Source organism: Mauremys mutica, chromosome 10 (assembly GCF_020497125.1).
Source record: "Mauremys mutica isolate MM-2020 ecotype Southern chromosome 10, ASM2049712v1, whole genome shotgun sequence".
Lineage (NCBI taxonomy): Eukaryota > Metazoa > Chordata > Testudines > Geoemydidae > Mauremys > Mauremys mutica.
In genome coordinates, this window is record NC_059081.1 from 66444915 (window position 1) to 66469801 (window position 24887).

The 24887-nt window shown below is 44.3% G+C and overlaps 1 protein-coding gene across 7 annotated transcripts in view; it reads left to right on the top strand.

The window, feature by feature from the left end:
• SPAG16 (sperm associated antigen 16) overlaps positions 1–24887 on the top strand; it is a 766854-nt gene that overhangs the window by 39672 nt on the left and 702295 nt on the right. For all 7 annotated transcript variants that reach the window (XM_045032690.1, XM_045032687.1, XM_045032686.1 and 4 more), the window contains 4 exons: positions 4853–4990; positions 10657–10764; positions 14000–14117; positions 15721–15790. In XM_045032690.1, coding sequence (XP_044888625.1) covers positions 4853–4990; positions 10657–10764; positions 14000–14117; positions 15721–15790 — 434 coding nt within the window. The remainder of the gene's footprint in view (positions 1–4852; positions 4991–10656; positions 10765–13999; positions 14118–15720; positions 15791–24887) is intronic.

Consider the following 24887-nt stretch of genomic DNA (forward strand, 5'->3'; position numbering starts at 1 on the left):
ATAATGTTCCATTGAAATCAAATGAGAGTTCTGATTAAAAAGGAAAGTACAGTATGGCCCTGATTGATTTTTGGCTGGGAATTTTCAATAGCATGTAAATGTCATAAGAACCCAAATTCTATTAAATCACTTAGATATGTTGGAAAATATCACTCTTGTTAGAGAATGTTGAGAATATATAATAGTGTCCTAGATAATTTAAATGCAGCCAAGATAATGAGACCAATTTTAATTGTTCTCTTCCTCTACCCCAAACTGAAAAAGGGAGCTCTAAGATTCATTTTTACCTTACCAAAGAGCAGGGATATATTAACTCTAACTAATTTGGGTTTCTTAGAGTGATTCCTAAATATTTCAAGTCTTCCTCGGGCCATGAAAATGAAAAGTTAATACAACTAGATAGAAAGCGCATAGAGGAAAAAGGCCAGTTCATGCAGTAATCTGATATTACACTGCTTATTAACTGAAGGAAGAGAAAGAGGTTCATATTAAACATTATCTTTCCTTTGGTCACTCTGACTCCCCCCTGCTGAATTAGAAAGTTACTCTGTGGTAACTGCCAAGATTTCTAGTGCTAAATGAAAAAATAATGAGGAAAAGGGGAAGCATTGCCTTGTGTTGCAGAGCAAACTTAAAAGTATAAGACCAGGACAAAATGGAGGTTTTAGTGTTAAAATAAGCTGTTTGGTGTCATCTTAAAGTTCTTCTTGAAACATGGTTTTCACAATATAAAATGCAAGTATTACCAAACTAGAGTATCCAATGTTTTATTAGCATCAAGTGACAAAGCCATATATGGCTGAGATTGCTTTTGGCAAAAAGAGCCCTTGATATTTATGAGAGCTTTACTTAAAAAAAAAAAAAAGGCATAATATGGTCATAGTTCCTTTGTAGGTTAACTTGGATAGTGTGGTTAGCCTACCTGATATCAAAAGCTTATTTTGGATATGAAAACTAAAAGTGATGCTAGTGTTAATTTAGCTTTGGTTAAATATTATTGAATATTTTCAAGGATGGTAAAAAGATGCATGAGTGACAGTCTCATTCCTAGCTATGAATGGCAGTACCTACTCCTATGAGGAACCATAGGTAACCCAGATATCACAGATAAGTAATTGACCTTGGCAGAGCACATACACATGGAAACAATAATTTCTAACATTCACTTTCATCCTTTGAAACCTTCCAATGGGAGTAAATGTACATATTTTTTTCAGTCGCTGAGATAGCTGATCTAAATGGTTTACACCCTCTGTAGGATGGTCTACAGAACTTCTAGCTTTCTCCAATGTGTTTTATTGATCTGAAATCCACTGCAATTATTCATTTGAAGCCTGCTGTTTGAGTCCAGTTCAGGAGCTAGTGTACAGTATATCCTTCCTAGTTTTTAATTTCTGCTGATGTTGCTATGCATAATAATTGCATACAAAATTTGTGCAAATTCAGTATATTTGCATTTTGGGAAGGCAAAACATGCTGATATGATTTCCTCTAGCAAGTTCAACCCCAACACATTTTTATATGGTAATCAGGTTTGATGTACCCAAGGATTGTAGGATAGATCCTCAACTGGTGTAAATTGATACAGCTCCACTGAGCTGATGCTGAGCAGTTGTAAATTGGCACAGCTCCTTGGAGCATAGTTTCACTGACCTCAAAAGAACTATGGCCATTTACACCAGCTGAGGATCTGCTCTGCTGTCCTTGAGAGTGGAGCCAGATTACCCAGTCAGAGCCAAGAAAGCAATGTACTATACCCTGTGCACTAGGGAGGAGTCACTGTGGCTGTGGAACCTGGGAAACTTCTTTAGAACCTCTTCTGGTACATAGAATCATAGAATCTCAGGGTTGGAAGGGACCTCAGGAGGTCATCTCGTCCAACCCCCTGCTCAAAGCAGGACCAAACCCAACTAAGTCATCCCAGCCATGGCTTTGTCAAGCCTGACCTTAAAAACCTCTAAGGAAGGAGATTCCACCACCTCCCTAGGTAACCGATTCCAGTTCTTCACCACCCTACTAGTGAAAAAGTTTTTCCTAATGTCCAACCTAAACCTCCCCCTCTGCAACTTGAGACCATTACTCCTTGTTCTGTCATCTTCTACCACTGAGAACAGTCTAGATCCATCCTCTTTGGAAACCCCTTTCAGGTAGTTGAAAGCAGCTATCAAATCCCCCCTCATTCTTCTCTTCTGCAGACTAAACAATCCCAGTTCCCTCAGCCTCTCCTCATAAGTCATGTGCTCCAGCCCCCTAATCATTTTTGTTGCCCTCCGCTGGACTCTCTCCAATTTATCCACATCCTTCTTGTAGTGTGGGGCCCCAAACTGGACACAGTACTCCAAATGAGGCCTCACCAGTGCTGAGTAGAGGGGAATGATCACATCCCTCAATCTGCTGGAAATGCCCCTACTTATACAACCCAAAATGCCATTAGCCTTCTTGGCAACAAGGGCACACTGTTGACTCATATTCAGCTTTTCGTCCACCGTAACCCCTAGGTCCTTTTCTGCAGAACTGCTGCGCAGCCATTCGGTCCCTAGTCTGTAGCAGTGCATGGGATTCTTCCGTCCTAAGTGCAGGACTCTGCACTTGTCCTTGTTGAACCTCATCATATTTCTTTTGGCCCAATCCTCTAATTTCTCTAGGTCCCTCTGTATCCTAGCCCTACCCTCCAGCGTATCAACCACTCCTCCCAGTTTAGTGTCATCTGCAAACTTGCTAAGGGTGCAGTCCACACCATCCTCCAGATCGTTAATGAAGATATTGAATAAAACCGGCCCCAGCACCGACCCTTGGGGCACTCCACTTGATACCGGCTGCCAACTAGACATGGAACCATTGATCACTACTCGTTGAGCCTGACCATCTAGCCAGTTTTCTATCCACCTTACCGTCCATTCATCCAGCCCATACTTCTTTAACTTGCTGGCAAGAATACTGTGGGAGACTGTATCAAAAGCTTTGCTAAAGTCCAGAAATAGCACATCCACTGCTTTCCCCTCATCCACAGAGCCGGTTATCTCGTCATAGAAGGCAATTAGGTTAGTCAGGCATGACTTGCCCTTGGTGAATCCATGCTGACTGTTCCTGATCACTTTCTCCTCCTTTAAGTGGTTCAGGATTGATTCCTTGAGGACCCGTTCCATGATTTTTCCAGGGACTGAGGTGAGACTGACTGGCCTATAGTTCCCTGGATCTTCCTTCTTCCCTTTTTTAAAGATGGGCACTACATTAGCTTTTTTCCAGTCATCCGGGACCTCCCCCGATCGCCATGATTTTTCAAAGATAATGGCCAATGGCTCTGCAATCTCATCGGCCAACTCCTTTAGCACCCTCGGATGCAGCGCATCCGGCCCCATGGACTTGTGCTCATCCAGCTTTCCTAAATAGCCCCGAACTACTTCTTTCTCCACAGAGAGCTGGTCACCTCCTCCCCATATCGTGCTGCAGAGTGCAGCTGTCTGGGAGCTGACCTTGTCTGTGAAGACAGAGGCAAAAAAAGCATTGAGTACACTAGCTTTCTCCACATCCTCTGTCACTAGGTTCCCTCCCTCATTCAGCACCTTGAGTTAACTGGAGCCCATAGGATCTTGCGTTTGTGTGTGGATGTGTTTTTTAAATGTCTTGGCAAATTTTGAAGTTCATACTGACTCCTAGCTCAAGTAGAACTCTGACAGAAGCAGTCACTTAGGAGATGCTGCTCTCGTGGATAGCATAATCTATCTTTTCGTAGTGTCAGTGAGCCACAGTGGAACTTGCCCTTCTGCTAGGTGGTTCTGCGTTTTCAATAACATCATCCCCATGGGTTGAATTGCTCTAAAGAGTTTGATACTTAGATTGGGTAAAATCACAGACACTGTTGCAAAAACGATAGAGAGGCTGCATGAGTACTATGCAAATGTACATAGAATATCAGGGTTGGAAGGGACCTCAGGAGGTCATCTAATTCAACCCCCTGCTCAGAGGGGGCCCAATCCCCAGACTGATTTTCACCCCAGTTCCCTAAATGGCCTCCTCAAGGATTGAGCTCAGAACCCTGGGTTTAGCAGGCCAATGCTCAAACCACTGAGCTATTCCTCCCCACATGGCTACCTAAGAATCACTGTTCACTGCCTAAGGTATGGCTTGGTCTGCAATTGTGGCACACAGGCTATAGAGTTCTACATCACGGAAGCTCATAGCCTCAAGATTTGGCCTGCTAATAAGAAAAATGTATAAATATCACATTGGACAATGGGAAATGTTTGTGATTAGCAGATTCAAAAATAATCCAGGAGAAAAATGTAATACTGATATGAAAGAGTTAGTAAAATGAAGGAGAAGGGGACATTTTTCCGGGTAAACTGAGTTCTATGCTTGGGACAATTGATAGGGTCATTCATCCACATGTTCCATAGCTTTTTTTTTTTTTTTTTTTTTTGAGTCATAGAGGCCTTCAGAAAAACAAGCGTGTGTTTAAGACGACTAGACCTAAAAGGACTGTGTATCTTTGGAAACTGCTACTTTTAAAGGGGTACAATTTGAGGTGAATATTTTTTCTTTACGTTTTCTTTTGAAATCATGGACCAGAAGAAAGGAAGGAAAAGAACAACCATTGAGGTTAAGGCTGTATGCTACAAATAAAATGTGTTTTAAATGTTATGAAAAAGTGCTAAAATGAAGGGGACCAAAATAGGACATAACATAATGAGTGGTAATATCACTAAGTCTGAGTATAAACGAGAATTTTTCAACAAGGCTGCTATGTGTGTTAGTGATTATAGTTAATGTAAATGTGAACATGGGAAGGAAAATACTGTGGGGGAGATAAAGGAACTTAAAGTAAAACATCTACCCATTTATATTATTCTAGGTATGAACTGATGCAGAAAGGTGCAATTGAACGTAAAGATATTGGATTTGTCCCAGATATGTACACCTACAATCAGCATTTGGAGATGGAGAACAGAAGATTAAAGAAGGAACTGGAAAACTATAAACTGGCTGCCAGGTATGTTAGTTTTAATGGCATGCCGCTGCCTTCTTTTTTAAATAGCAAATGCTCCAGAGAAAATAAAATCAAACTCTTAATGGAATTAATACATTTCTATTTTCTCTGTGCCTCTGCACATTCTCAGTTATGGATGAGGCCCTGACTGAAAGCCGAATGAAATTGCCAAGTATCTCTCAGCTCTGTCTAGAGAGCTGAGTCTGAATTTCTTTTGTATCAGTTTGTTTGGCTTTAGTTGATAATATTTAAAATCCAATAGTCTCAACAAAATACTCCACAGGATTATGAAAATGTAATATGTAGGGATAGATGAAAAATTACCATATCATGCTATGTATCAAAATGTTACAAATTGTCATATTGCAACAAGTTGGCGTGTAAAGGAGAATAATAATTTCTCATTATACATTTGATCCTGTAGTCCTTTCAGATGTAAAACTTGTACTGTTTTTAGGTCTTGTTTAGTAGGTATCTGTGTAAATATATATGTATACCGGTACATTTATTGACTGTGTCTGTGCATATGGATCCACAGTAGCTGATTTTACAAGATATACAGTAGTCACACTCAGGCCTGGTCTACACTGGGGGTGGGGGGATATCTATCTGAGTTACGCAACTTTCAGCTATGTGAATAATGTAGCTGAAGTTGACATACTTAGATCTACTTACCGCGGTGTCTTCACTACGGTGAGTGGACTGCTGCCGCTCCCTTGTCAACTCTGCCTGCGCCTCTCGCTGAGCTGGAGTACAGGAGTCGAAGAGACAGCGCTTGGGGATCGATTTATCGCATCTAGACTAGATGCGATAAATTGATTCCTGCTGGATCAATCGCTGCCCGCCAATCCGTCCGGTAGTGAAGACATACCCTCAGTAATTTACATTCAGACTGTATAATGGAGAGATGCAATGGTGAACTACATTGCAGTCTTTTTTTGATAACTCTTTTCTGCATTTGTGTTCAATGTTGATTTGCACTGACATCGAATGGGTTTTATTGGGAGATGAACTGTGAGTAAAACCATCCCTTTATTCTTCTGTGCAGCCTCCCTTGTGTCTGGGTGTGGGGGAGGTGGGAACCAGGCAACCAGCTACTCCCATTTAAGTAGGTAGGGAAGGAGTGACAAGCTGCAGTCAAAGAAAGAAAAGCAAAATCTTACCCTTTGATATTTTTGCCTGTTTGATGGTATCGTCTACAGATTTTTCTCTGTAGAAGAGAGCATGCTCCGGTTTGCACAATATAATAACGAACTTCTGACTCATCAGAGTAGATCTTCAGCTGGTATAAATTGTCAGATCCATTGACTTCAATGGATTTATGACACTGCTCACCAGGTGAGGATCTGTCCTGTACATCCCAAGTCCCAGTGCTGGGTGAAATGTACTATACCATATATTTCACTTGGAAGACTTCTATGATCAGCCTTTTTCCTCATTGGTGATACTAAGCTTAATTTTTCAATGCTTCCAGCTGAACATACCGAGGGAGTGCTGATTAGACTGATTAGACGATAATACTCATTATACTCAGTGTATCAGACAGAAAGTTTTCATGGTGAGATGCATCGCTGTGAAATGTATTTGAAAATAGCTTCTAATTAAATTTGTTGCTTCTGAGCTTGCTGTTCTTGACAATCATCTTGCTGAAAAGGGACATTATTTGTGACACCACCAGTATGGGGGCCCAGTGTAAGAGACTGCAAACCAATTTCCTCCTGCTTTAATGTTGTTTAACCATCACAGGAAGAGCTTTAGTGTCTAAAACTAAAAGTAATGTTGTTGTTTTAATACCGTATTAAAATGATTGTACAGCAACTGTAGACACACTTACTAGATTCCTAACTGTTACTCACACATTTCACCATGGATTTTCAGCATTTAAAGAGAAATTCTTGATCAGTTTCAATTCCTGTGCACAATAAATAATACATTTTTAATAGGCTGTCCAATGTCTGAAAGCCTCTATCTGCCTACTGAAATAACTAGAGAAAACACTAAAAGAAATATAGCATATGTGCAGAAATGCCCCTTCTACTCCAACAATACCTCCACAAACATGCCTGAAATTTAGGCATATCAATAATTTTAGGGATTTTTTTTTTAAATAATGTGTTGTAGTTCTAAAAATTAAACATCTGAAAGTCATGGAAATCAGCTTAAAATTGCATTTAGTTTGAGACTGTAGAAATGTAGAGATAAAAAAACCCAACAATCTTCATTCTCCTCTTCTGTCCCTTGTATTTTCCAGACAAGATTCTAGGCTTGTATAAATTAGTATAGTTCCATAGAAGTCAAGTTCTGATTGGTTGGCAAGGCAGTTGCTTTGTCTTCTGCTGTAACACTTCTTTTGCTATAGCAAGGTTATTGTCTCTAGCTATATATAGTATACAAATAAGGAAATGTTGAAAACAATGTATTTGAATACATGAATTGAGATTTATTTGTTGATTTAAATCCATCTATTTAACTAACACATACATGGAGGGCTTGATCTCAGCTGGGGTAAAGAAGCATAATTCCATTGTTTTCAATGTTGATTTACCCCAGCTGAAGATATGACCTTCTTTGTATATTAGTTACTTTTCAGTCAAGTCATATATCACAGTTTCAGTTGGAATATTAAATCTTGGTTATCTTGGTGATCTGAGATGCCTTGAATCTCTTTAGGCTTTGGCCTTTGATTTCAGAGGTACCTTCCAGTCCCATGATCCTATGTTTACCTGCAGCTGTAGATATTTTAAACCATTTCCCCAATTGTTTAAACCGAGGCTATGGACTGTGTATGCATATCTCTAATAGTAAGCACGTCTAATGTGCCCTTAACCACAGAAGGCCCCAACCACTATGTATTGCAAAGAGTTATAAAATTTCTAGAACCTGATGTGGTGGGAACGTATTAGGTCATTAGGGATGTGTAGATCTTTGGTTTGTATATACATTGTAGTAATAATAATAGTAATACTTACCAGTGAATAAGAGAGCCTTAAGTCTGATTATATTTACATGGTTTACAAACATCAGTTAAGTTAGCCTTACAGTGTCCATGTGAGGAAATCTATTGTTCTCATTTTACAAATAGGAATCTAATCTACTTGTGGCACAAGAGATTAAGGTCCCGACTTTCAAAACTGTGCATACAATTATATATCCTGTTTGCAGCTGAAGTCAGACTATCAAAGTGTAAAACCTTCCTCAGAATTGATAATCCATTTAAAAAATAGAACCCTTGCTTGACTTCCTTCCCACTGCACCAAAAGCCCATACAAATTTGCTTGCCTTTGCCGCAGAGAAAAACGCCTTTTTGTTCTTTCATTATGTGCAACACTTCATACAATGATAGGTGCTGCATACAGTGTGTAGGTAAAGGCAAAATGTTGGCGTGCGAATGCGTGGTTTCTAAAAGGTTCCTCTTTATATTACAGATGACTCAAAGTTAAGGGCTGGGTTTTTCAGAGTTTACAGGAGTTAGGTGCCAAATTCCATTGCTATTCAATGGGAACTGAGTGACTAACTCCCTTAGGCTCCTTTGACAATCCCAGCCTAGTTCTATAAATAGCCCTGCTTTTCCCGCCTCAAATTCTACTAACTGCTTGTGACGAGAGCAAGACTGACAGCCCTTACACTAAAATTTCTGACATACGTGCCTACCAAAAGAGAGAGAATTGGCAATGCTACAGATGCACTGGGATCTTCCACACTGTGAACCACCAATCCACCTGGAACGATCATTTTCATGAACAAGGTCTTCATGATAGCCAAGTCTTCAGTCTCCCATATGAGTAGCATTGTGATGGTGTTCTTTTTTGAGCAGACACAATTCAGTAGAAAGTAGACTGAGGCCACCAACTTTTTCTCCTCGTTTCAGTCACTGCCAATCTGGGATGGATTTGAATCAGTGATTTAGGGCTTGTCTACAATGCCCTATGATTAGGACTACGGGGATGTGAGTAGCAGTGGGTAGCAAAGTGCTGCACTGTAACCACACCAGCAGGATCCACAAGGGGAAACAAAAAGGTTTCTACTTAACATAGTCCTCTTCAAACAGAACTACACTAATGTGAACTAGGAACCTCATAGTTTGCATCTGCAGCATCCACATGGAGGAGTGTGGCAGGGCAGTGACTCACTGGCGCAATGCCTCCTGCTGGTTGCCTCAGGAATTAGTTCTTTCCAGGCCGGAGCGCCCTCTGCAGGCCAGTGTCTCACCTGCCGCTGGCCTCGTGTTCCTCCCACACCCCTCTGCCCTCTGCCCAGGGGTTCTGCCCACCACATTACCCCCTTGCTCTGGGTCTACCCTCCTAGGGGACCCCCCAACCCTCTAAACCAGGGGTGGGCAAACTTTTTGGGGCGAGAGCCACATCTGGGTGAGGAAATTGTATGCAGGGCCGGGGCAGAGCGGGTGGAGTGCGGGATGTGGAGGAAGGGGCTCAGGACAAGGGATTGGGGCAGAGAAGGGGTGCAGAGTGTAAGAGGGGGCTCAGGGAAGGGGGTTGGGGTACAGGAGGGGTACGGAGTGCAGGATGAGGCTCAGGGCAGGGAGTTGGGGTGCAGGGTGCAGCAGGGAGCTCAGGGCAGGTGGTTGGAATGCACAGGAGTGCAGAAAGGGGCTCAGGGCAGGGAGTTGGGTGCAGGAGGGGTGCGAGGTACAGGCAGAGGGCTTAGGGCAGGAAGTTGGGGGGCGGGGGGCAGGAGGGGTTTGAGCTCCAGCTCGGTGCCGCTTACCTAAAGTGGCTCCGGGGTGGCAGTGGCGCACACCAGGGCCAGGGCAGGCTCCCTGCATGCCTGCCCTGTCCCCACGCCACTCCAGGAAGTGCTGCGGCCCCTGGGGGGGGGGCAGAGGGCTCTACGTGCGCACATGGAGCCCTTTGCCTCCCGGCCCGGGGACTGCTTCTGAGAGCAGCGCCGGGCCCGCAGCACCACCAGGGGTAATCCCGCGGGCCAGATCCAAAGCCCTGAAGGGCCGGATCTGGCCCGCGGGCCATAGTTTGCCCATCCCTGCTCTAAACCCACCTTGCCTCAGTGGCTACTGCCAGTCGTCATCTAGCTGCTGCTCACTGGGGCCAACTGCAGTCTGTAAACCACTCATCATCGGTAAGGGGGTTAGGACCTGCTGCCTTTGCCCATCTCTGGGCTGCCCCTCTGCAGCCCCAGTACCTTTTTGGCCCTTTTTGCAAGGCCTGCAGCCTGGGGGTTTTCCTGGCTGGAGCTCCCCAGCTCCCTCTGCCCTTCCCCACCACTGCTCCACCACAGGTACCCTTCTCAGCTCCCAGGCAGCCAGGTCCTTCTCTCTCAAGAAGCTAGATAGAGAGTGAGTGTCCTAGCTTCTGGCCCACAGCCCTCTTATAAGGGTCAGGTGGGCCCTGATTAAGCTGGCCACGGCTGTGGCTGCTTTCCCATCAGCCTACCTTTTCCCCTGGCTGCAGCCCTCTCCAGGGCTGCTTTAATGCCTTCAGGGTTAGAGCAGAGTGACCACCTCGCTACAAGGAGTGACAGTACAGCACTTTAGTACACACTGCTATTCACACAACTGTAGTCTCAACTATGGGACAATGTAGACATAGAGTTAAAAGATTCCGTATTCCATTATCCATTTCTTAAATCATCATCTCCCAAGTTCCAGTCTTCAAGAGATTGTATTACAAGTTTCACATTGTGTTTTCATGCAGCAAAGCTAAGGAGGCTCTGCAAAAAATACAGAAAGGACGTGATTTCCATCGAATGAACCATAAGCGAGTGGTCCAGGAAAAAAACAGGCTCATTAGTGATATTAAAAGGTAAGCAAACTGATCTTTTTTTACTGTCATTTAACAGAAAACTAAGTGAGTTTGAGTTGTTACTTGGCAATGTTATATCATGGCTGAATTTTAAATTGTTAGACCAAAGCAGTTCTGATAATTGGCAGTTCTGCCCAGCCTTGAAAGCAGAGAAATGATAACCTAGGCCTCTAAAATTCAAATGTCTCCAGTGTTTCAGAAATTGGAGGAAACTTCCTAGGATGCACAGAAAGGAGACATACGTACAGCGACTATTTTTGGTACATAAAGCATGTAACGTTCCTTGACTGTCAATTCCTTTTTTTCATAGTGGTTGAAGAAGCTCACTTATTTGTTTCAACTTGAGTTAGATACAACTAAATCAATCTTCTTTTTTTAAATGTCATTATTTCTTGCCCTTGACAGTTGTTGACTATGATTTGATCTAATCTTAGAATGTCATAATGTTCTTTTTTTTGTGTACAGCAAAAATGTCCAAAAGAAACAAAAAGAAGTACATTATGACATTGATAGATAGAATGAAGGAGAAGGATTGGAAGTATATAAAAGCAAATAGTACTTTGCACTTAAACAGCATCTTTCATGTGAACACCTCAAAATGTTTCCCAAAGGCAGGTGATATTTGTGATAGTCTGGCGTGCAATCCTGATCAGTGAGGGGCTGTGTCACCTCTGAAAACTTGGGCACCTCACCGTGCTTTGCTGTTGTAGCTTCCAACTTGGTTCAGCAACTCTTAGCTTGTCAACAGCACACTAGCCACCCTTTGGCTTCCAGCAGCCTTGGCTACTGCTTGCAGGGTTACCCCAACACACTCCTAGTCCTGAATTTCCCCCCAGAACACGTGTTCTGTACAATCCAGCTCTCTCCGGGACAATTCAGATATTTTAGATCCATTGCCCCTGTAGGGAACAATATACAACAATTTGCTACTTTAATTGGAGTTACTCAAATAATTCACAACACTGGATTAGTTTTGATTTAAAGAATAAAACAAATGTATTTAACTACAAAGAGAGATTTTTAAGTGAGTACACTTATAAGGCATTAAAGTCAGAATTTGTTACAAGAGAAATATAGAGAAAATGCTTTCTTAACTAAATTTAAGAAACCAGACTTGGTTCAAGGTAAAATTCTTACTACATACTCTCAGCCACAGGGCTGACAAAATTGCAGGTCAGGATCTCTCCCAAAGTCAAATGGCTGCTTCCTTTGTCATCTTAGGTAAAAAAGAAAGAGAGATAGGTAGGAAGAGAAGCTTTGGGGTGTTCTTGCCCCTCACTGTATAGTCCATTCCCCCTGTGAAATGCATTTTCCTGCGGGTTACCTCTAGATAATATTCCTTCCTGCTGTGAGGATGGAGACTAGGAGTCTCATGGTGAAAAAGGATCCGTGCTGCTGTTTGTTAAAATGTAGATCAATGTGTTACTGCTCCCCTTCTTTGCCAAAAAATAGTCACTTGGCAGGTGATTGCCCACCACCTTAAGTCTAAATAGTCATAGGTCATTCCCACCATATATAGAGAAAGGTCCCTAACTCCTCCACATCACCTTCTGCAGGATTTATTATTTCCTTTTTTTGTATATTTTCCTTATTTTAAATGGAGTGAAGTACTATTGGTAAAGTATTTTGTAGTAATTTTCCTTAATGGTTAAAAAAATAGATGAGCTATTGGCTTTCCTCTGGATATTTTCCCATTGTTACAAAGTGATATCTGGTTTTTAGATCAATTTTTCCATCAAGGTAGTCTTATCTTCTAGATCCATCAGTAACAAGTTGTTGTACCTGTGGAAGTCAGGCCCTTTGAGGTGGTCTTTTCATTAATTAGTTTTTCTATCCTTGTTAATGGTCTTCTGAAACTTGAGCTTTCTACCTGGGATTTTAATTGCTTTAGGTGCAAATAAACCCAAAGTGTTATTCCCTATGATTTCTTTAATATTAATTTCCATAATTTCATCATTACAGAATAGCTGCTGCTCCTGGAAATGTTGTGCTCCTCTCCCTCAGCTAGTATTACCTGCCATTCCTTGCTGTCCAAGGTTAGGTTACTGACCAATACATCTACATTGCAAAACCAAAAAAGGCAAAAAAATGTGCCAGCAAGTCTCAGAGCCCAGGTCCACTGACTCAGGCTTGTTGGGCTCACGTTATGGGACTAAAAATAGCAATGTAAATGTTTCTCTTTGGGCTGGAGCCTGGACTCTGAGACTCGCCCCTCTGGATGGGTTTCAGAGTCCAGGGACCAGCCCAAGTGGAAATGTCTACACTGCTATTTTTAGGCTTGTAGTGCAAGTCCCAGGAGCCCAAGTCAGTTGACCAGGGCTCTGAGATCCGCTTCTGCAGAGTTCTGGGTTTTTTTTGTTTTGTTTTTTTGCACTGTAGATGTATCACCAATCAACCGTGATAATTCTTTAGAATCTCTTCCTTGAGTGGATCAATTTTAAAACAAGCTTTGGGCCAAATTCTGGGAGTTGCAGATGTTAATTAAGTACCTCTCAACACCCTTCATGATTTTGGCTGACTCACATTATATGCATTTTAACTTTACAGTCTATCTTACTGCAAGAAAAATCCCAGTTTTGTCTCTTTTTGCGAGGATTCTGGCAAAACACAATATTCTTGAAGTTGTTAATTGTTGTGTATTGAGCTGAACAATTTATCCTGAAAAATATATCATTCTCGTACTTTGATTCATGAGATGGTATGGGTGACTTAGCTTCTTGTTAATTTGAGGAAGGGATCCAAATATAGTTTCTACTGTAATTAATGCTACAAAATTTCATATTGTAGCTGATTTCTCTAAATTAGTAGCCTACTTGGTTGTCAAATCCTGTCTGCATTTTTCTTTCTCCTAATGAAATAACATCCATCTACAAGAAGGAAGCAAAGATTAAGAAGGAAGCAAAGATTAATAAAGGTTAATCTATATAATACATTTAATGTATTTTGAAGACTAGGGGAGTTGCTGAAAACAGAAAACAAAACTGGATAGATTACTTCAAAAGGTTTTGGTGGCAGGATATACAGATCCTATTACTGAACGACTGGTACATAAATATTTTTTCCTTGGCACTCCAGTGGGGTGGTTGCATGCTAAATAACATTAGCTGTGTCCTGTGTTTTGACCTTTCTACATTTTATTCTTCTCCATAGTACATGGGGAAAAAGTTATTTAGATGGAAATTGCTGATTTAACTCAGTCATCCTTTAAAATACATTTGGCTTTTATTGTTCATAGGCTGAAAGCACATTATGCATCATATGAGCCAATGCTGAAGCAGTTGACTGAAAAATACCAGACTATACTGAGACAGAAAATGCTAACCAGCCTGGAGAGAGACAGAGCAGTTGGTCAGGTAAAAACATAGTCAGCTACACTGGCAGAAACATACTGGCAGCTGAGTCATAATTTTTGTTTAAATAAGAATAAGCTAGATTATTTCTGAGTTTTGTGTGACTTATTTACAAATATTTTGTTCTTTTGAAGTTGCTATAGGAATCTTGATGCTTTAGTTTAACGTACCCAGGCAGAATATTAAAGTCATATCTGTCTTCAAGTGCCCTGCTGATGTTATGTAGCTGAAGAGACAAAACTTTACTTGGGTGAAGGACTGTGTTAAACAAATTAACAACAGGAATGGGCGTACTGGAATCTTCTTTTAATCATTCTTTCAGCTTTCATGTTTGTGAATGAAACATCAGGGGAACTGTGACCTAGTCAGATGACTTGCACTGAAACTGTATCAAAGTACTATAATTTTAATAATATTTTAATCCTTAGAGCCCTGCAAATCTGTGGATATCTGCAGATATCTGTGGACCATGTTTGCGGATTGTGGATCGCATGTGGATACAAGTTTTGTATCCACACAGGGCTCTATTAATCCTTATGGCTACTGCACAGGAAACCATCCTTAAAGGTTATTAGCTGCCACAATAGTTTTAATCAAATATTGTCAGTCAAAAGGGTTTAAAGAAAGGTATGTCCATTTATCTCCGATAGTTTCAGGTACTTCAAAACATAACTGTAGAGATGCAGTATCAGTAAGCTTCTATGATCTCAGCCTTCTAAGATCATTGCTAAACTCCAAATAATTTAGCTCAGACCCTAAAGAATTACACAGTGCATTTTTCTACTTGGGAATGATCTTAAAACTCCTTCTTCCTGAAGTGATAGGTACCAGACACAGACACCTTTGTCCTCCAAATGGAGAAAGGTTGTGTTTTGCCTGTCCCTGGCCCTTTTAGTTTCATCTGATCTGTAGGTTGGTAGAGATAATATCTTGCCCCTTTAGCACAGGGATGGGTTGAGAACAAAGGTCTACATGAAGGAAAATGTCCTAGAGGAAAAGAAGGGTTATGGCCAATACATTGACACCCAGAAGAAAGGATAAATCATTTAAATGCATAGTAAAATGCATATCTTGCAAAATCATCCTTTGATGCAATGAAAATGAAAGATCTTATACATGACAGGACTGTATACCACATCCTAGGCTACTAGGATGACCGGCATTCCTTAATATACAGTATTGTGTGATCAGTTTTATTGTGACAATTCTGTGAGCCATACTGTGTCATCAGGTTAACTTTTAATTCAGTGAAAAATTATGATTAAAAGTTGATATCACAATATGGCCCATAACATTGTCTATATTTGCATTGTTTTAATAAATATGCAAAATTCCCGCCAGAAATTCTGGATAGATTATTTTATATCACTGTAGGATTAAATATTTTCAAAATGAGTTATATTCGAGCTATTTCTTGTAAAAGAAATGGAATGAGATGAGTAATTTAAAATCTTTATATAGTTAAACAGAGATAGCGAGTTAGATAACTCAGTAATTGTACATGGTATTTACTGCTTATTTATGTATGTGTGTTCCGTCTTCTATACTGGTAGTTATAGGGTACAAAAGCCTATCCTCATAACTGTTCTTTATTTTTACTCTTTAGGTTACAGGTTTACAAGCTACGTTACAAAATTTAGAATCTGGGCGTGCCAGTGAGATCCCTGTGACTAGAGGTAAAACATTCTGTTAAACGTTCACATACACTAGATGCCTTCCTCATAGTGTAATTCAGAACCTTATATAATACACAGTTTGAAATACAGTGGAATCTCGACTTTACAAACACCAGTCTTGTGAACAACGAGTTATACAAACCATTTGTCCTGGAAAAAGATAATCACATAATGAAAGGGATGTCACTGAAGAACAAGTCAACATCCCTTCACATTCCAATGCTTTCAAGGCATTGAAAATTGCCTTGCAGTGGTTTGAAGGAGAAGAAGGAAGTGATGCAATGCATCATACTGCAACTTATGCATGATACCAACTGTAATTTTAAGAAGTTCAGTTTAGTTTTATAAACTCCTCAATCCCCAATTAGTTCATAAAATAGTGGTTCTGCTATACTTGCATTTCAAATGTTTTAGTGGCATCTACAAACTAAGGATTCAGTTTTGTAGTTTTATCACTTGAATGCTTATTCTCACATTTTGGTTCTATTGAGGACAATGAAATTACATATGTCAGTAAGGACAACTTTGCCTGAGTAAGTGTGGCGGGATCATGACCTAGAAACCTAATTTGGATCTGATTCTGCCATCTGGTTCACTATGTAGAACATAACCAGGAGAGCAGTCTCTTCTAACTCAGAGTAAGGTTGGCAGAATTTGATGTTTTGAGAGCTTTTAAAAATTCTGGAATTGTAGAGCCCAACAACTAATTTTAGCACATTGATCTTCTGCAGAGGTCTTTAATAACACAGAGTATATAATACCTTCTGGAATAACACCTATATCTGTATCTTTAAAAAGTACTTACCCTGTGACTTTGAAAAAAGGAAGAAATTAGTGTAACTATTCAATGAATTTTGTGTCAAGTATCAGAGGGGTAGCCGTGTTAGTCTGGATCTGTAAAAGCAACAAAGAATCCTGTGGCACCTTATAGACTAACAGACGTTTTGCAGCATGAGCTTTCGTGGGTGAATACCCACTTCTTCAGATGCAAGTGAATACCCACTTGCATCTGAAGAAGTGGGTATTCACCCACGAAAGCTCATGCTGCAAAACGTCTGTTAGTCTATAAGGTGCCACAGGATTCTTTGTTGCTTTTAATGAATTTTGTAGCATCCTCTGTGAAAAAGGTCCTTTTATGTGCTTTATATCCCTTGCTGTGCTTTTTTAAAATTACTTCAGAGGAAACAAGGTCTGGAAAGAACTAATAGCCAAATCTTCAACTTTTTGTTTTTTTGATTCCTTTATTTGAGTGAAGGGGACAGCAAGTATTTCTCTAAATTATTGAGATGACTTATTTAACTCTTAATGCAGATATTACAGCACTCATCTTCTTCACTGCCATAAATCCCTTCTCTTTTGGTCATGGTTTGGTTTGCGACTCTTGATTTAAAGGATGCATATTTTCGCATTTCAGTTTGTCGCTGTGACATAAAACCCCCCGTATCCATACCCTACACACCATTGTAATAATCTTTGTAAAAATATGCTATGAGGTAGCATTTGAAAATAAAAACTTACTGGTCAATAATATTGTGGTGAAATGTATGTACACATATAATATTGGGAAGTTGTGAATTTCCCTATATGATACTAGCACATATTCAAAACCACACAGCCCTTCCTAGATAAAAATTGTTAAACAGGTCTATTATAAACAAAGGGATGTGCATTTACCTCAATTTACATATAAGTAGTAAACAGGACCCAGCCTACCCGCTAATGCCCTGGCTCATGAAGCCCTATACAGGCGCCTTGGACAGTGAGAAGGAACTCTTCAACTACCGGCTGAGCAAGTGCAGAATGGTGGTGGAGTGTGCTTTCGGACGTCTTAAGGGTAGGTGGAGGAGCTTACTGACTCGCTCGGACATCAGCGAAAAGAATATCCCCGTAGTTATTGCTGCTTGCTGTGTGCTCCACAATGTCTGTGAGAGCAAGGGCGAGACCTTTTTGGCCGGATGGGAGGTTGAGGCAAATCGCCTGGCTGCTGTTTACGCTCAGCCAGACACCCGTGCCGAAAGAATATCCCAGCGGGAAGCGCTGTGTATCCGGGAGGCTTTGAAAGCAAGTTTCCTCGGAGAACAGGGTAACCTATGACTCTCCACTTGATTTTAAGAGAAGCTGATCCTGGGCCTGTGTGTCTATGTGTTGAGTGAGATCTGCAGTTACATACCCCGTTCTCCAAGTTTCCCCCACTTCCAAAACACGTTTTAAAACAAATTAAACGGAACAGTTATTGTTAATAAATCTTTCTTTTACTTTGCATTTCTGTTCAGGGTTTGAAACATGGACGCATACTGTGCTGGGTACGGTGTGCACTGATGTACAGACCGCTTGTACAATACAGGACGGACAGCCTCCTGCTCCTACATAGGTCTCTGGGGTGGGGGACGGTTTCAAGTGGGTGTGCATGTAGGGGTGGGTTTGCAGGAAGGGGCGAGTGGTGCCGTCTTTGGATAGGGATTTGGATGCAGGCTCTGGGCTGTGGGTTTGGGCGTAGGAAGGGGTGAGGGTGTGGGGGAAGGGTGAGTATCTGTCCATGGATGAGGGCTCTTGTTGGGGCTCAGGGCAGCGGAGAGGATCGCGCCTACGGTGGAAGTGCATGGTAAGGGCAGCATGCCTTAACATTAGGGGGTGGCAGGCACTAGGACCGTGGACAAGTGTACACATCACAGAATGTCCCGGGGCAGCATACACCACACAGAGTGACCCTGGTGACTACTGACTGCAGTCTGTGTGTGCCCTGCAGTTGATCCTGCCCCCGATAGTCTGTACCCTGCTAATGTAGGCTATCCCGTGCAATTATAAATCCCCTGCCCCCCCCCTACATACACAGTCTTCTGACATGAAAGACGTGACGGAAAGAGTGAACAACAGCAAACAGCTTTTATTAATCTACTACATAGTGGGGTGATGAAACTTGGATTTGGGACTGGGTGATCCTGTAAGGGAAGCACTTCTACACAGTTATAGCGTCAGAGGTGTGTGGTACATTAGCGCTCAGCTGTGGTGCAGTGACAGTTCTCATGGCCCCTACCGCCCCTCCGTCTTGTAATTTTCGGTGAGGGGGGGACAGGACTTCTTGGTGTTGGAGGGTGGTTGCAGATACAGTGCAGGGGGGCTCTCTCCTCCTGCCTGCGGTCCTGCAGAACATCAACAAGGCGCCGGAGCGTGTCCGTTTGCTCCCTCATTAGCCCAAGCAGCGTTTGAGTCGCCTGCTGGTCTTCCTGCCGCCACCTGTCCTCCCGTTCGCTGTGTGAGCGCTGCTGCTGAGAGAGGGTCTCCCTCCACTGGCTCTGCTGGGCCGCCTCGGCTCTGGAGCAGGCCATCAGTTCCGCGAACATCTCGTCCCGAGTCTTTTTCTTTCGCCGCCTAATCTGAGCCAGCCTCTGCGAGGGGGATGCCAGGGCAGTCCGGGAAAGAGCAGAAGCTGTGTGATGGGAAACAGTAAGTGATTTCCTTGAACAGATACATGTTTGCGAACAGTGAACACAGTCTAGTCAGGTTCTCTGAACAAGACCATACAGGGCACCAAGTTCCACGAGATGTCAGGACAAGTTCGAGACTTCGGAATACGCTCTCATTGGCGGCGCCATTGCACAGGAGAGTGGACAAGCGGGGAGAGACAGCTGAATCCGTCTTGCAGACAGTCCTGGTAAGCCTTAAAGTAGATAATGCTTATCAGTTAGTGGATAGCTGTGCTCTCCTGCTAAAGGCAATCTGGAAAGCAGAAAGGCTGAGCCTTTTCCAGCCCCTCCCGCCAGTGCACGGGAAAGATCAATGTATGCTTGTTCTCTGTGGCCTCCAGCACGTGGCTGTTAAGCGAGGGTCGTTGTTATGCAACCTAATTTTAAACCATTAACAATAGTAACAATACACTAATTTCCCTACTTAGATGCAGCCTGTCCAGAACGACATCACCCTGAGGCGGGTCACTCGGAGTCAGAGAGAGCGGATGCTAATGGAAGCCCTGCACAGACCAGGACCATATGCAGCAATGCTGGTGGAGGCGATGATTCCTCTCTACATTAGGATGTCCTGGCGCAGAAGAGTGTGCTTCCACGGAGCACCCAATAAGGCACCTCTCCCCAGGAACCTCCTGCGGAGGCTTTTCGAGCAGCTCTCTGAGAGCTTTGTTGAACTGTCCCAAGAGGATTATTGTTCAATCCCTATATGTGTGGACCTACTATTTATATAGTTTGACATTTAAAATTTTGTATATAGTATTTCTATTTTTTCTATACCTGTTTTTTAAAAAAATAAATGTTTCCATGTTTATAGCACTTACCGCCTGATCCTTCCCCTGATTCTGAGTCCGGGTTAACGGGCGGGGACAGTTGGTAGGGGATCTCTGTGAGGGTGATGAAGAGATCCTGGCTGTCAGGGCAAGCGGTATTGTGTTTGCTGTCGGCTGCGCCGTCCTCCACAAACCCTTCCTCATCTTCCCCATCGGCGAACATCGCCGAGGAACTGTCCAGGTACACTATGCCATCCTCAGAGTCCACGGTCACTGGTGGGGCAGTGGTGGCAGACCTACCAAGAATGACATGCAGTGCCTCGTAGAAGCGGCATGTCTGGGGCTGTGCTCCGGAGCGTCCGTTTGCCGCTCTGACTTTTTGGTAAGCTTGTCTCAGGTCCTTGACTTTCACGCGGCACTGCATCGCATCCCGGTTGTATCCTTTGTCTATCATGGCTTTGGAGACCTTCTCGAAGGTCTTTGCATTCCGCTTGTTGGAGCGCAGCTCCGAGAGCACAGACTCCTCGCCCCACACAGCAATCAGATCCATGACTTCCCGGTCAGTCCATGCTGGGGACCTCTTTCTATTCTTGGATTGCCCGGACTCCTCTGCTGGAGAGCTCTGCATCGTTGCAGGTGCTGCGGAGCTCGCCCTGATGTCCAACCAGGACGTCAGATTCAAAGTGCCCAGACAGGAAAAGGAATTCAAATTTTCCCGGGTCGTTTCCTGTGTGGCTGGTCAGAGCATCCAAGCTCGGACTGCTGTCCAGAGCGTCAACAGAGTGGTGCAGTGTGGGATAGCTCCCGGAGCTACTAAGTTCGATTAGCATCCACACCTAGCCTAATTCGAGCTAGCCATGTCGAATTTAGCGCTACTCCACCTGTCGGGGTGGAGTACCAAATTCGAACTAAAGAGCCCTCTAGTTCGAATTAAATGGCTTCCTGGTGTGGACGGTTGAGCGGTTAGTTCGAATTAACGCTGCTAAATTCGACTTAAAGTCCTAGTGTAGACCAGGCCTATGGGTGAGAGAGGCCATCTTGAACAAAGCCTTGAACCAGAATTTGCTAGATTAAGTTTTAGACTTTTAGATGCATGTTTTCACTTGCATTTGCTTGTAACCATTTCTAATTTAGGATTTTAAATGAATTCAATTATATCTTCTTTTTGTTAATATCTTTATAATATGTTTTATCTTTAATCTAAACCAATCCAGTGTTGTGTTTAAATGGAACTGTTTTTGCAACTTTAACTGGAGTAACCACTGTTGACTATTGACTCCTTACAGTGGCAACGGATCTTAATATCTGAACTGTCCACTAGAGTTCTGGACAGTGCAGAACACATGTTTTGGGAAAATCTGGGACTGGTAATGTGTTGGAGTCATAAGAAAGGTTGGTGGAAGCCAGAGTGTAAATGGTGCTTTTGCTGACAGGCTGCTTGGGTCAGAGCTGCTGGATTAGGGCTGTAGCTCTACACAGACACTCAGGGTGTGACTTGCATGCTGGTAGTCTGTTTGTGAGTGGCTCAGGTTAGGACCTACAACAGCAAAGCATTGTGAGGCATCCAGGGTTACAGGGCAAGCGGTGACAACCTCTTACTGGTCAGGATTGCACCCCAGAATGACAGTTGCTTTCCTCACATACGTTCATTTAGTGGCGGCAGGATGCCATTTCCAATACGAGGTGCTGCCATTTGGCCTCTCAACAGTGCCCAGAGTTTCCACAAAATGCCTCTTTGTGGTAGTGGCTCATCTGAGAGGGCAAGGTATTTTTGTTTACCCTTATTAGGATGATTGGTTAATGAAGGTTGCTGCGCCTGAAGACCTGTTAAGTCATATTGCAGTTACAATCCATCTATTCTTGGACCTGGGTCTTCTCTACAATTAAATCAATCAAGCAAAATCAAATCAATGCTTAACTCAAAGAATTGTGTTCATAGGTGCCACACTGGACTCAGTGGAAGAAAGAGCCTTTCTGCTGGGGGACAGGTTTCTGAGGTTGAAGCAGCTTATTCTCAATGCTGGGGAGTGTCTGACTTGAAAAGTAATCTTTTTTTTCCCTTGATCTCATGATGGCCACTACCTATGTAACTCCTTTTGCCCAATGAGGCTTATGCAGCACTGGATGTCTCAGGTTTACTGTCCAAGTCCGGAACAATTTGCACTTGTGGGTCACCATACCTCCAAACATCTTACTTTCACTGGAGTAGTAATTTAAGAGAACAAATGTCTTCAAAAGTGTCCAGTTTGAGGCTCTGGCAGCATTGGTGATATTAACTTCAGATGCGCCAAACAGTGATTGTGGGGACACATCTGAATCATCAGGCGCGTCAAGGACATTGGTCTCATCAGGAAAAGATTCTGCACATCAGTGTGTTGGAGTTGAGAGCCATTTGTGTAGCCCTCAGATCATTCTTTTCTCACATGAATGGAAGGATGGAATAAGTAGTAATGGACAATACTACTTCAATGTACTGTGTCACCAAGCTGTGTGTGTGTGTGTGTTCACTTTCCTTGTCTTTGTGCAGAAGCAATAAGGTTATGGGATTGGTGCTTCTTCTTCGAGTGATTGCTCCTATGCATTCCAGTTAGGTGTGCGCGCGCCGCGTGCACGGCTCGTCGGAAGATTTTTACCCTAGCAACACTCGGTGGGTCGGCTGGGCACCCCCTGGAGTGGCGCCGCTATAGCGCTAGATATATACCCCAGCCGACCCGTCCGCTCCTCAGTTCCTTCTTACCGCCCGTGACGGTCGTTGGAACAGTGGAGTGCTTCGTTGACCTCCACAGCCCTAGCCTATCACTGCTTTTTCTTTTCATACTTGTTGTATATAGTTCTTTAATATAGTTAGATTAGTTTAAATAGTTTGTTGTATTTAGTGTATAGTTAGTTAGGGGAAATTGAGGGGCCTAGCCCTTCTTTCCCAACCCGGTGCGGGCTCATGCCCAAGGCACCGGGATTTAAGCCATGCTTGGCCTGCCAGCAGCCCATGCCGATTGGAGACCCTCATGACTCCTGCCTGTGGTGCTTAGGAGAGTCTCATCTTACCGATAAGTGCCGCATTTGCAAGTCCTTTAAGCCAAGGACAAAGAAGGAGCGGGACTTTCGCTTGAAGCAGCTCCTGATGGAATCGGCACTTAGCCCTGCGGTGCCGACACCGGCCGCTCCACAGACTTCGTCGGTGCGGAGCGCTCCAGCGGTTCCTGGCCGTTCCGGTACCGAGGCCATGAAGAAGCAGCAGCCGGCACCGGCACCCCGGCACCGTTCCCTCGCTCCCTCGAGGAAACGTAAGCCAGCGCAGACGTCCTCCAAGGCCTCTGCACCAGGACCTCTCGCCCAGCCACTGGCACCGACGCAGGCGCCCCCGGCACCGACTCCAACAGCACATAAATCCTGCGCTGTACTGTTGACTCCAGCACCGCAAGGGCCGTCGAGTCCGGTACCTCCTTGCTCCCCGGTGCATACCGCGGTCGAGCTCGCTCTCCTGTCGACACCTGAAACCTTTTCGACGGCGAGAGAACTCATTGTGTTGACGGAGCCAACGCATACTCAACCCCCGGCACCGCCGGTGCGGGTTGTTAAGTCAGCGGGTAAGACGGCTATCATGCGGCCTCCTTCTCCTGACAGACAGGAGAGACGGTACTCCAGGTCCCGATCCCGGAGACGTTCACGCTCACGCCACTCCAGATCTCGGCACCGCTCGCAGTCCCGGTACCGCTCTCCATCGCGGTACCGGTCGTACTCGCGGAGGCGCTCCCGGTCCCGCTCTCCGGACCGGCGCTACCGGCACCGATCCGGCTTTCGGTACCGTTCCCGGTACCGATCGTCCCGCAGCCGCTCCCACCGTCAGGACTCGAGATCCCGGTCGACCTCCCGGCACTGGCACGGTCGATGGTCCCGGTCTCGTTCCCGGCACCGCGAGGACCGGCACCGTTCCCCGGCACCGTCCAGGAACGTACCTGCGGCGTCGACGGCGCAGTCGCACAGTCTCTCCGCCCCGCCGTGGCCTTCGAGACAGCCGTCCGTCTCCTCGCAAGCAGACAGCACCGTTGATCAACGCACCGAGCCTCAAGGGCAAGACCAAGGTCCTCCTCAATGGGGCTTCTGGACTCCATGGGCCTACCATGAGACTCAAGGAGTGCCCTTTTCCACCCAGCGCTCCAGGACATCCGACCACAGAGCGCCTGAGGCTACGGTCAGCAGACCTCCTCCCACGGCCGTGGTAGAGGAGCCGCTGGCATCCACGGATGCGGAGCATCCCCCTGTCGCTGAGGCCCCGCAGCAACTCGATGAGCCCCCACCGGACACGTTGCTCCCGGGCTTATCATCCTCTTCCTCGCCGGATGAGGCCATGGCTGGGGCGTCCTCCTCGGGCCCTCCACCAATTGATCTCCGGGCCCATCAGGACTTGCTACGACGGGTGGCCCAAAACATAAACCTGCCTGTGGAGGAGGTAGCAGAGGATGATGACCCCGTCGTCAGCATAATCGGAGCAGATGCGCCCCTTCGTGTGGCCCTGCCCTTCATCCGCACTATCCAGCGGAATGCGGACACTGTCTGGCAGTCCCCAGCGTCCATCCCGCCCACCACTCGGGGGGTAGAGAGAAAATACTCGGTCCCATCCAAGGGATACGAGTATCTCAAAACGCACCCAGCTCCATGCTCGTTGGTGGTCCAGTCCGTTAACGACCGTGAGCGACATGGGCAGCCGGCGCCAGCGCCCAAGTCCAAGGAAGCGCGGCGTATGGACCTTTTGGGCCGTAAAGTCTATTCGGCCGGAGGCCTCCAGTTGAGAGTCTCCAAACAGCTGGCTCTCCTCAGTAGGTACACCTGTAACACCCTGGTGTCCCTCTTGAAGTTCTCTGA